Genomic DNA, 11,317 nt, shown 5'->3' on the forward strand with positions numbered 1-11,317 from the left:
TGGATGGATGGATGGATGGATGGATGGATGGATGGATGGATGGATGGATGGATGGATGGATGGATGGCCATAACGTTGTTTATCTGTGCCTCAGGTGTCACTCCTCTCCACATCGCTGTAGTGAATCAGAACCTCAACCTGGTTCGTCATCTGATCAGCCGTGGAGGAGACGTCATCAACCCTCGAGTCACTGGTCTGTATTTCAGGAAGAGGATAGGAGGACTTTTTTACTGCGGTAAGTCAGCACAATCTCGCAATAACAACATACCAGGGATATTGACTTGTTTCTGGTATTTGTTTTGTATTTGTGTAAAATAAGCTTCTTTGTTGTCTTTCAATGTGATAAAAATCACGGGGTGTAATTTTTATGCATCTGTGTTTGCGCTACAGGTGAGCACATCCTGTCTTTTGCTGCTTGTACCGGTAATGAGGACATCATCGCCATGCTGATCGACGCTGGGGCCAGCACCAGGATCCAAGACTACCTAGGTCTGAAATCCCAGTTCAAGAATTGGAAATTTAATTACGATTGACTAACATAATAACATGACATGTGGTTCCAACTATAACAAACAATTTACAAATAAACTCTGTTAATATGCCTTTATTTTATTTTAATCCATTTTATTTGGCTTTTATCTCCATGCATCTCATCTTCTAGGAAACACACTGCTTCACATTTTAGTCCTGCAGCCCAATAAGACCACGGCGTGCCAAGCCATTGACCTGATATTGGCCAGTGATGTGGAGCTGGACCAGCCGGTGCCCCTCGACATGGTGCCCAACAACAGAGGCCTCACACCTTTCAAACTGGCTGCCAAGGAGGGAAACATCGTGGTGAGTGCAGAGCACAGGGGGAAAAGAAAGCTGCAGCAGATTATTTCACTAATGCAACATTTCTCTCAGGTGTTTCAGCACCTGGTTAATAAAAGGCGCGTCGTCCAGTGGAGTCTGGGCCCCTTGAGCTCCCACCTGTACGACCTGACTGAAATCGACTCGTGGGCTGACACCATGTCGGTGCTGGAAGTGATAGTGGGCAGCCAGAAGAGAGAGGTAGAGATCACATAGGTGTTAAGATTTAGTATTTGATTTGATTTATCGATTCATTTGGCACCGTATATAAAAAAAAAAAGACAAAAATGCATGTCATACCCTTTACTGGGTAATATATACACATGCATATATGGAGAAATATGTACAATTAAGATGCATACAGTACAGACAAAACATTGTCTAGGTTGTCCAGTTAATGTTTTATGTAATAACTACTGTAGTTAACACAGAAACAAAAAGTGGATGTAGCTTGAAAAGGATTGGGAAGAAAACAAATTTATGTCCACACATAAACCATGTGGTTGCCACTGTAATTTAAGATTTGGTCAAATTGGTGTTATGAATATAATTATATTTACCAATTTGAAATATTGGCAAATATTTCAAATTGGTAAATATAGTTTAGTATTTTAGTAAGTATGGATATTGCGGTGGAAAAATAACATTTGGGTTTTTTTTTTAAAAGGCGAGGAGGATTCTGGAGGTGACTCCTGTGAGGCAGCTGGTCAGACTGAAGTGGAATCTGTATGGGAAATATTACCTCAGGTAGTTTCATCTTTGTGTGGAGTAAAAAAAAAATAAATGAAATGTAGATGGATACACCGTGTTTTTAACAGTGTTTTTTCTCCACCTCTCCTATGTCAGACTGCTTCTCCTCCTGTACCTTCTGTACATAGGGACCTTCACCCTGTCCTGTATCTTCCGCCCTCTAAAGGACGCTGACGGGAACTACACAGACACGGACCTGGACAAAACCATCCGGGTTCAGAAGACCCTCAACGTGGGTTGCACTCGTGAATTCACAGCACAAATGTTGAAGTTTTAGGTTTACCACATACAACTAGAACTGTTTTTTGAGCATAAGCAAACCTCAACAGTGCAGTTACATAATGTTTGAAGCTTACTTGAGTAGATTTAACTTCATCATATAATTTGTAATAAAACGGTAAAATAATAATTTTTTATTGCATTTATCGGATATTCCTTTTTAGAAGCACATATTATATACATTCAGACTCAGTTTGACAGTTAAAATCTGAAGATACAATGTGACATAATTTATATTATTTAGATAAATGATTATAATTAAGTTTCTCACTGGAAAGAATAATTTCCTATTTAACTGCCTCAGCTTTAAGTTTAATTAATTTAAAGCGATTTCACATCTAACATGTATCTAAACAGATACATTTATTTTATATGCAGTAATTGTAAACACAATGTAAACACAGTGCTTACACTTCTTTAATAACCATTCATGGTGAATAAATATACTGTGTTTCAGTTGCATAATCTGTAACCTATCATTTAATTAGATTACAGGTATTATTTAGCTAAACAAAATACCACAACAAAAGTAATAATTTTGTTTAAAAAAGCAGTAGTGCCACAACTCTTTAAGGAATCACATACAGGAAATATGGAGGAGAAGTTTTATTTTTAAATTTATAGTTCTGAGGTTATAATATAATATTCTGAGAATTAAGTATTTCTTTAGTCACAATCATCCAGATTAACAGAAGTAAACCCATTTAAAACATGTGTCTAATGAATTTATGCCATATAGTTTTAATTTTGGAAATTAATTAGCTGTTCAATGATATTCCCATTTATTGTGATTCACATGTATTTGCTTTCCTGTTCCTCTGAACGTCTATAAACAAACTAGACGTTGATGAACCGGTGTGAAGGCATGTTTCCTATAATGTTCCCTTTTTTAACTCATCTTCAAACCGTGACGACTAAGTTGTCAGGGGTTTTTTTAATCCCACCACATGGATGTAAACATCAAACTGAGCGCTGATGCTCGCTGTTTTTTCCTGCTCCTGCTTCAGGAGAGTTATGTGACTTATGGGGACAGTCTGCGGCTGGCTGGAGAGGTCATCAGCGTCCTGGGAGCCATACTCATCCTGGTGCTGGAGGTCAGCACATGACTCATGTCCTATCTTTATGCTTTTATGAAGCAGTTGTGTGTGCTAAAGCGTCCTCCTCCGTGTCACTTTACCAACAGATCCCTGATATACTGAGAGTCGGAGCAAAGCGTTACTTCGGCCAGACGGCATTGGGAGGACCCTTCCATGTCATACTGTAAATAGAAGCATTTTTACAGCAGGGACACGACAGCAAAATTCGCAGACCTGTTGTTTGATGCTTCTGCTGTTGTCTGTGATGTTTTGTGCAGAATAAGCTACGCGACCTTGGTGGTGCTGCTGTGTGTGTTCAGAGCATGCGAGGTGCACGGGGAAAGGGAAGTGATGGCGGTGTGTCTGCTTCTTGGCTGGTGCAACGTCATGTTCTTCGCTCGCGGGTTTGAAATGCTCGGCCCGTACGTCATCATGATACAGAAGGTGAGAAGGAGTGCCAAAGTTATGCGTTGCTTTGCAATACGCCAACATATTACAGCTGTTAATGGTGCAGTACAACGTGACAGGGTGATTTATGTGGCTTTTTAAAAAATCCCTCTTTCTTTCATTTCCTCCTAGATTATATTTGGAGACCTGACGAAGTTTATGTGGCTGAGTGTCATTGTCCTCATCGGTTTTTCCACCTGTAAGTGTTTATTCTTGGCGTTTTTTACATTCTTCGAAATTGTTTTTCTCGCTCACGTGTTTGTCTAATCTCCCCCTTAGCTCTTTGGATGGTATACATGACCCAAGACCCAAGTTCTATCCCTCAATACACGTCCTACCCCATCACCCTCTTCTCCGTGTTTGAGCTCAGCGTGGGTCTGATCGACCTGCCTGTGGATCACACCTTCATAACACCCCCCATCGTCCACGTGCTGCACGTCTGCTTGTCTATAGTCTGCTACATGCTGCTGAGCAACGTGCTGATCGCCATGATGAGTGACACACAGTGGAGGGTGGCCCAAGAGAGAGACGAGCTCTGGAGGACTCAGGTAGCTGTTAAGCGCTCTCACGTCATCACCCTGTCAGCGTGGATTCAGCACTGCTGTGTCATGCTTACAGCTGGGATATTTGTTGTTCAGGTTGTAGCCACGACTTTGATGCTGGAGAGGCGGCTTCCTCGCTGTCTGTGGCCTCGGCTCGGCGTGTGTGGGCTCAGCTTCGGCCTTAAAGAGCGTTGGTATCTCAGGTAAGAGAATGTGGCTCAGATCTCCAAGAGATAAATTGCTTAAGTAGCGTATGATAACAAGAGCCGGAAAAGACAATTACTAAAAACAAACTCTTCAAATCAGATCTTAAATCGGCTCAAAAAAAAAAAAAAAAAAAAAAAAAAAAAGTTTCACTTTGAGTTTGCAAGAAAATCACTGAGGCTGCAAGTCATTTAACAACCAGATGGATGAAACAATTCCAGACAAAAATCGGTTAGAAGCTGGAAAAGGCTTAAAAAATGAGCAGATACTTTACCCACCAGCAGGTTAAGGACCCTGAACAAACATCCAGAAATCCAAGAAAGGCATCCAACAACCCAAAGATCAGTAAATAAACCTAAAAATTGCAGTTGACAAACACTTAACGTTCACTCTGAGTCTGAGATGCTCTATAAAGAGAAATAGCAAATAAAAATCAGCTTCTGGTTGTTCAAAACTGGCAGAGAATTGCCTCAGAAGACTTGTAGTTGTTATTGCAGAGATAGGAGGTTTTATAAAGATGGACTGAAGGAACCTGAGGATAAATTTAATCCACAATTTTCAGATCCACATTTTTGTCTTGGTTTGTCCTTTAAAACCCGAGTGAAGCACTGATGTTGGCTTAGGATAAAATGTGAAAAAAATTTGGAGGGCGTCGTTGTGATAGAAAAAAGAAAAGTGCAAAAGGAGGGAATTGATTGATCAGGAATGTGTGAGCTCCTGGTCCTCGGAAAGTGCTGGATTATAATCAAACCAGTGGAAATCATTCAATATGAAAGCCTGTGGTGATTTTTTTTTTATTATTCTAATGATGTTTTCCACATATTTATCATCACTTTTTTTCTTCATTGCTTTGGACCTCGAATGGAAATGTCACTTCACTATTTGTAGAAGAAACAATTCAGTATTTTATGCATTAAAGACTTTTTTGCACTTAATATTTTTTAGTTGTTGTTTTTTAACAAGCCTCTCCTGAACCACATCCTCTGGTAGATGAGACAAACCTCCTGTAGAATGAAAATAGTCTTAGAGATAAAATGCTTTATGCTCGACCTTCTGAAAAAAAAAACATGTACTGAAAAGATAAAACTGAAGATCTGCTGAGGCTTTACGGTAAAAAGGCACAACTTTTATGATTTACCAGAGTATTTTTGTCCTAAAGCATTCCAAAGTCTCATACTGTAACTTAAAGTAAGGTTTAATTTAAAAAGTTACCTTTGCAGCAGTTTATTTATTTTCAATTGAATTTTTTTTATGTTATTTGTAATTGCTCTCTGTTTTATTTTTCATTTTAGAAAAACTAATTTCAGTAGAACTGGCACAGAATGGCTCTCTGGGTAATCAGTTAAAAGTGGAGGGAACCTTCAAGGCTGGTGCTCCCCCTGGTGGTGGCTAAACTACATAGCAACTTAACATTAAAGCACAAATAAAAGCGGAGAGTCAAGCAAACATTTTGTTAGCAGAAATAGTTTTATAGATGTTTCTGTTCACATAAAAGCAAGCTGCTACAGGAAGTGAATTAATCCAACCATTTAGTTCATTCATTACAAACTTAAACTTATCCTGGTTATCAAACAATCTTTTCTTCATGCTATTATTCAAACAAGTCAAAATGTTTTCTATCCAAGGAAATCAAATAGATGGCCACAAAGTCATAAATATACAAACTATCAAAAGGGATGAAAATGATCAGCACCATGTTTGCTTTTTAATTTTACTTGACTGAACTGAAACGTGACCTCCAGCCCAAGAGCGTGTTTTGAGTTTGAACGTTGTTCATGTTCCATAAAAGTTCGCCGACTGCGATTTACTGAAGCTCCTCTTTTGCAGGGTCGAAGACAGGAACGACCCCATGATGCAAAAGATGCGACGCTACGTCAAGGTCTTCTCTAGTCTGGATGAGAAGGAGGGCGTCGAAAAGTCAGACTCAGCGAAGGACAGCCCGGTGCTCCGACACAAAAACACAGGCAAGAGGAAGGCACAGGAGGGGTGGGACATGATTCGTAACAGCGCTTTCGGTTTGGAGATGGAGCAGATGGAGCAGAAGGAGCCGATGGAGATCCAGGACATCAGATACATTTAAAGCGAACTATGGGTGATCATAATTTAAACTTTTCGATGCAACGACACGTCACTGACTTGAAGATGTATCTGTTTTTTTTTCCTTTGTAGTGAACTGTGCAATTATTCTTGCAGTATTATGCTATAGTGAAGCATGTTATTTTTTATAGCAATATATATCAAAAAATTATATGTAGCAGAAATGTATACAGAGGGAACATAATATTGAAACATTCCACGTGACAAAAAGGTGAATGCACACGTTTGTATGAAAATAAAGCGGTATTAAAACAAAACCTGCTGATCTTTATTTGAGTCGACATGAAATGTATCGTCATAAAACATCATAGGGTCCTGGCTAAAGTCGATGAAAGCTAAACTACTAAGGCAGGAATCAGCAGTAAGCATAACTCAATGGCATACATTGGATTCAGAAATGTAATATTTACTTCATCTAAGAAGCTTGGATATGATTGGAGTGTGGCGTGAGAACAAGCTGTTGGTTGTGTTGCTATGGAGACGATTGCTGATGAGACAGTTTCCATCAGAACTGCAGCTGACAGATGAAGTAGGTGGTGGACTGACAGGAAGCTCTGTCCCAGTTCTTCTCAGCCGGGCCGTCACTGTTCAGATAGGCACAGTCTCCACTGTGTGCAGCTTCAGTCCAGTAGCTGCAAACGTAACAACAATTAACTGAAATACAAACTGAATACACAGGATATTAAGTTCTGATGAAAGTGAAATATCGTCTGGTGTTTGTAGCTCTTTTTGAAAAAGACAAAAACCAGCCTGAGACAGGAAGCTGATTTTAGCTTTAGTTTCTTTATCTTACCATGTCGAAAACAAAATTTGGCTCCGTTCTAAAATGGAGAAATTAACCGCATTTTTTTTTTAATCTAGTCCCACCCGCATTTTTGATAAATGTATCACAAATGCAGAGTGTGTGTATATGTTAATGTCAACTTTGTTTATGAAGCACTTAGCAACAAACAAGCTGCACCAAGTCCTGCACAGTAAAAACTAAATAATTCATTGGATTTAAAAAGAAAAAAAAGGAAAAACATGTAGAATACATGAATAAAGTAACTAGTTTAAAAAGATTTAAAACAAGCAAAAATAGTATTAGTTAAGATGTGAAGCTCTATTTAATTCAAACGTGGAAAAAGCAGAGGTAGGTCTTTATAAGGTCTTGAGATTGTGAGACTCTTAGATGCATCGGAACATTATTTCACAGTTTTGAGCCTTTTCAGGCAAGACAAAGCAGAATAAATGAGGAGAAATCATTTAATACGATTATAAAACGGATCAATATTTAGCTGTCAGTTGTCTCGTAAATCATCCTAATCATCACTGGATGTTTCATGTACACATTATTTCTCTACATTCACCTCTGCTGGAGTTTATTGTTGTTGACCCAGGTCCATGTGGAGTCTTCAAGTCTCAGTCCAATCCAGTACTTCAGATTCCCTTTCCTTGTCAGGAAGTTCTGGAGCAAAAGGCAGAAAAAGATTTGCACGAAATGCACTGTGCAAATAATCATAACCTAACAAACTGCTAAAAGTGACAACAACAAGTGTCACAGTGCAAACCTGAACAGTCTGGTTGGTAACAATAGCCAGAGATCCTCCACTGGAGCTGCAGTTCTTCTGACTCTCTGACCAGGTCAGTCTGGTGGTGGACAGGAAAAAACAGGAAGTGCCAAAGGTGAGCCAGCCGCTGGCGCACTGCCGGCAGGGAAGCTCTAAAAGATGAGGCAGATCAGGTGTGTTAAAACCTAACACAAAAAAAAGATTAAAAAAAAAAAAACTCTACAAATATTCACTAAAACAGATGTTTAGGTATATAAAAAAGTGTTTTTTTTTGTTGTTGTTTTTTAACGCTCAATACAGTCATTTCTGTAATGAGTGCTTTCAAAATGATCCAAAATTACAAACTGCCCCGCAGCAGATGATTCCTACAACCCTGTAAACTACAGAAGTGCAACATAGTTTACGAGTGAAATGTCCGACAACATAACAAAAAAGATCTCAACAACTTTGCTCCCACAGTTGAGTAACAACTTTAAATGACTTCGACATATTGTTTATCTGCTGTGGGCTGTTTTCAAGGCTTAATACTTTGTTTTGTTCCTTTTTGTCAGCAGAATTTGCTGTCATGGTCAGAGAAAACGAGACGAAAAGCAAAACACCTGCAGAAAGATTGGATAACTTCTGATCAGGCAAAGGTCTGGTAAAGCAAAACTATCTTGAAAAATACAATACAAGATAAAGTATCAGATGTTTAAAAGTTTTTGTCTCATTTTGTCAAATTTACACTTACTCTTGAATGTCGTCTTTGGGAAGCGGTTCTGGCAGTCCTCAAGGCTGCATGTTGGAGAAGGACTTTGTCGGTCATTAAATCTGCCATTTCCTTGGCAGGGTGTGGGTTCAGTTTGGACTAGAAGACAGAGGAGATTGGGAAGAGATATGAGGGCAAGAACAGCACCCTCAGGCTGCAGCTCTGCAGCCAGCAATGGACTGCATGGGAGATCTGTTGTTACAATGAAAGCTGGATCAAAGAATAAGATATTGCTTCCTAAAGCATGCTGGGTTTTCACTGTGTGCTATAATAACCTACTTTAGATCCAACATCTAACGTAGGTGTGTGATTTATGCATAATGCATGGCGGCGCGTACTCACGTTTCACACCGAGAACGACAACCACTATGAGAAGAATGAGGCAGATTATCGCGAGGATTAAACACAGCAGACGGTGCCGTCCTGTTTTTCCTTCATCCTGTTTGCCTGAAGAGGAGAACCAAATGTCAGTGAGCTCTTACAAAGACCACCGTCAGAGTGGAAAAAACACGTCAACCCTACCTTTCTTTCCCTGCAGCTCAACCGACAATTTTGCTTCATCTGGTTTCTCTTTTTTATCCTCAAAGTAGCTGCGAAAAAATTTGATGTACATTTAGAAAGCTGTCCTAAATGGCCTGGCCAGGCAGGGTGCTTATTCTTTTGTGTTCTAGCTCAAGTGTGCCTTGGGTAGAGTTTAAAGAGTCCCCCTCCCAACGCAAGCACCATGACAACGCCCAGTAATTTCTAAATTATTCACGTAGCACAGAGCTTGTCCTTGAATGCCCCCAAGCTTTAATCTCTTTCTCTTGAAGAAAGAGAGTCACAATAGAGACTTTGTACTCCAAAACAAGAGATAGGGTTTCACTGGAAGCCATATTAGATCCGTGTTTGGGTCACACTTATCATAACGAGCGTATGCTGACAACTTCAGTGCAGGAAAAGTAATTAGAACAAGGTCGTGTTCAAAACCATTTAGACAATAGGAAAATAGCTCAAGAAGCTTTAGTTGTAGATGCGCATTACTCAATATTACACTATGAAAACTCACAGAACATTGAGAACACACCAGGCTCTCGCAAAAGTCCCAATAGAATCTTTTAAAGCACCTTCCCTATTTACTTTACTTTATTGTATTGGTATGAAATTCGATACACGTGTAGAACTTCTCTACAAATATCCAAAACTTTCCTTTCCCCGTGCTTCTGCAACAAACAGGAAGTCATTCATCTTTGATTGAACTTGCAACCGTGACCCTGTTTTGACTGCTTATAGCTTCTGCTTTTGATCATCTTGAAATTTAGTGACTTTGCTCATAAGGCATGGGGGACCTACAGGGTTCAAAATTGTAGCTTTTTATCCGTGTCTAAGATCCGTGGCCAGTCTTCAAAAATTTGACTTCCCAACAAGAAAATGAAATTATTGCAGCTCTTACAAGAAAGGTCACAGAGACACAAAACTTTCTGTGATTCGTCCACATTTGGGCCCCAAGAAAAATCAACGGTGAAAAGCTGCCATCACCTAAAGCCCAACTCCAGAGAACAGGGAGAATGATGTTTTATTTCAGAAGGTCTGTATTTAAATTGTACTCTGAACAGTAACATAGCAGAGAGGCTTATTTTGACATATCGCCACCTGCATAGAATCATGTGTTATCTAAATGGTAGCCTGAAAAAAAAAAAAAAAACGAACAAACGACTATTCAATTTAGAAAACCCAGAATAAACGTAAAATGACATGTCTGCTAAATTTAGTTCCGTAAATCTGTGGATAAACATTTAGCATCTGGGTTACAGATTGATTAAATACTATTGAAAATGAATAACATTTTCTTAAAATGCATGTAGCATCTCTTGTATGTAACCAGATAGAAATTTATGCTGTTTATTACAAATTTATTTTGTAAATTTACATGGGAAAATGGTTGTAAAATGAGGAAGAAAGATTCCTTTCTTCCTCTATATGTAAATGAGTTGTTTGCTGAACAAAAAAAATCACACACTTCAAGTATGCAGACCCACAATTGATACTGCTGCACTTTGCAAAACCAAAAACTAGAAACCATTTCAAATCTTTTAGAACGCTAAAGCCCCCACCACTAAGTGACTGGCAGCCTGTTCATTTCTATGACATACTAAAGTGATCTCTTTCAAATGTAGATTTTTTTATTATTTTAGTACTACACATTATTCATTTTGTGAATGTTCATTTCTGCTGTGTTTATAACACATCAACACTATTTTAATGCTGAGATGCAAATATATCGGTTCGGTTTCATTAGACGTGCAGAAACATGCATAAGTAAAACTACACCTTTTTTTGCAGCAGTGTGAGACCAGCTGAGGTTAAATAATTTCTAAAATATATATTTTTTTTAATTAAAAATTTGATCAATACTAATTAACATTTCACTGCTTTTTTGACTCCCTGCTTCTCCATGACTGTGTCTGATTCAATCACTTTCATAAACCTGACATTTTTTATTATTTAAAATATGAACAATGCTAGAAAATATTGCATGCAAAAATGCTAAAGAAAAAAAAAAACTATTAAGAAGATGCACCTTTTAATGCATCACAAAATGACCTTATCCAGACTAAGTAACATGCTGAAGCATTTTACATTTTAGACGTATGGTTAATTCAGCTGAGACATTTTCCTCACTTGTCCTGTCCGCTAGTCTCTGCTGTACATCCAAAAGAAAAATACTCCTTTTCTGATTTGCAGACATACCATCTCCTGGTCTGACTGCCGGAGGAAAGGCTTCTACATAGA

General features: G+C 38.7%; 2 protein-coding genes across 2 annotated transcripts in view; one reads left to right on the plus strand and one right to left on the minus strand.

Annotated features, from left to right (window-relative positions):
• trpv6 (transient receptor potential cation channel, subfamily V, member 6) overlaps nt 1–6,355 on the plus strand; it is a 12,507-nt gene extending 6,152 nt beyond the window's left edge. The window contains exons 5-17 of the mRNA XM_015040766.1: nt 95–235; nt 391–489; nt 662–837; nt 907–1,053; nt 1,520–1,599; nt 1,699–1,834; nt 2,889–2,975; nt 3,065–3,141; nt 3,236–3,401; nt 3,537–3,603; nt 3,684–3,952; nt 4,043–4,149; nt 5,978–6,355. Coding sequence (XP_014896252.1) covers nt 95–235; nt 391–489; nt 662–837; nt 907–1,053; nt 1,520–1,599; nt 1,699–1,834; nt 2,889–2,975; nt 3,065–3,141; nt 3,236–3,401; nt 3,537–3,603; nt 3,684–3,952; nt 4,043–4,149; nt 5,978–6,230 — 1,805 coding nt within the window. The 3' untranslated portion in view covers nt 6,231–6,355. The remainder of the gene's footprint in view (nt 1–94; nt 236–390; nt 490–661; nt 838–906; nt 1,054–1,519; nt 1,600–1,698; nt 1,835–2,888; nt 2,976–3,064; nt 3,142–3,235; nt 3,402–3,536; nt 3,604–3,683; nt 3,953–4,042; nt 4,150–5,977) is intronic.
• A 120-nt stretch (nt 6,356–6,475) lies between these two features.
• LOC106952575 (natural killer cells antigen CD94) lies at nt 6,476–9,231 on the minus strand. Its single transcript, XM_015040768.1, has 6 exons — nt 9,068–9,231; nt 8,888–8,992; nt 8,528–8,644; nt 7,798–7,949; nt 7,597–7,694; nt 6,476–6,879 (listed from the first exon to the last, which is right to left on the minus strand). Exons 1-6 carry the CDS (start codon nt 9,156–9,158, stop codon nt 6,753–6,755), a joined length of 690 nt encoding a protein of 229 aa, XP_014896254.1. The 5' UTR covers nt 9,159–9,231; the 3' UTR covers nt 6,476–6,752.
• Nucleotides 9,232–11,317: the final 2,086 nt, after the last annotated feature.

This window comes from Poecilia latipinna, unplaced genomic scaffold, assembly GCF_001443285.1.
Source record: "Poecilia latipinna isolate Pla-1442-1.1 unplaced genomic scaffold, P_latipinna-1.0 Scaffold526, whole genome shotgun sequence".
NCBI lineage: Eukaryota > Metazoa > Chordata > Actinopteri > Cyprinodontiformes > Poeciliidae > Poecilia > Poecilia latipinna.

Coding starts and splice junctions, on each gene's coding strand:
- LOC106952575 (XM_015040768.1), bottom strand. CDS start 9,158: ATGTACATCAAATTTTTTCGCAGCTACTTTGAGGATAAAAAAGAGAAA. Junction 7,950..8,527: donor CCCAAAGACGACATTCAAGA/GTAAGTGTAAAT, acceptor CTCATCTTTTAG/AGCTTCCCTGCCGGCAGTGC. Junction 7,695..7,797: donor TTACCAACCAGACTGTTCAG/GTTTGCACTGTG, acceptor CTTTTGCTCCAG/AACTTCCTGACAAGGAAAGG.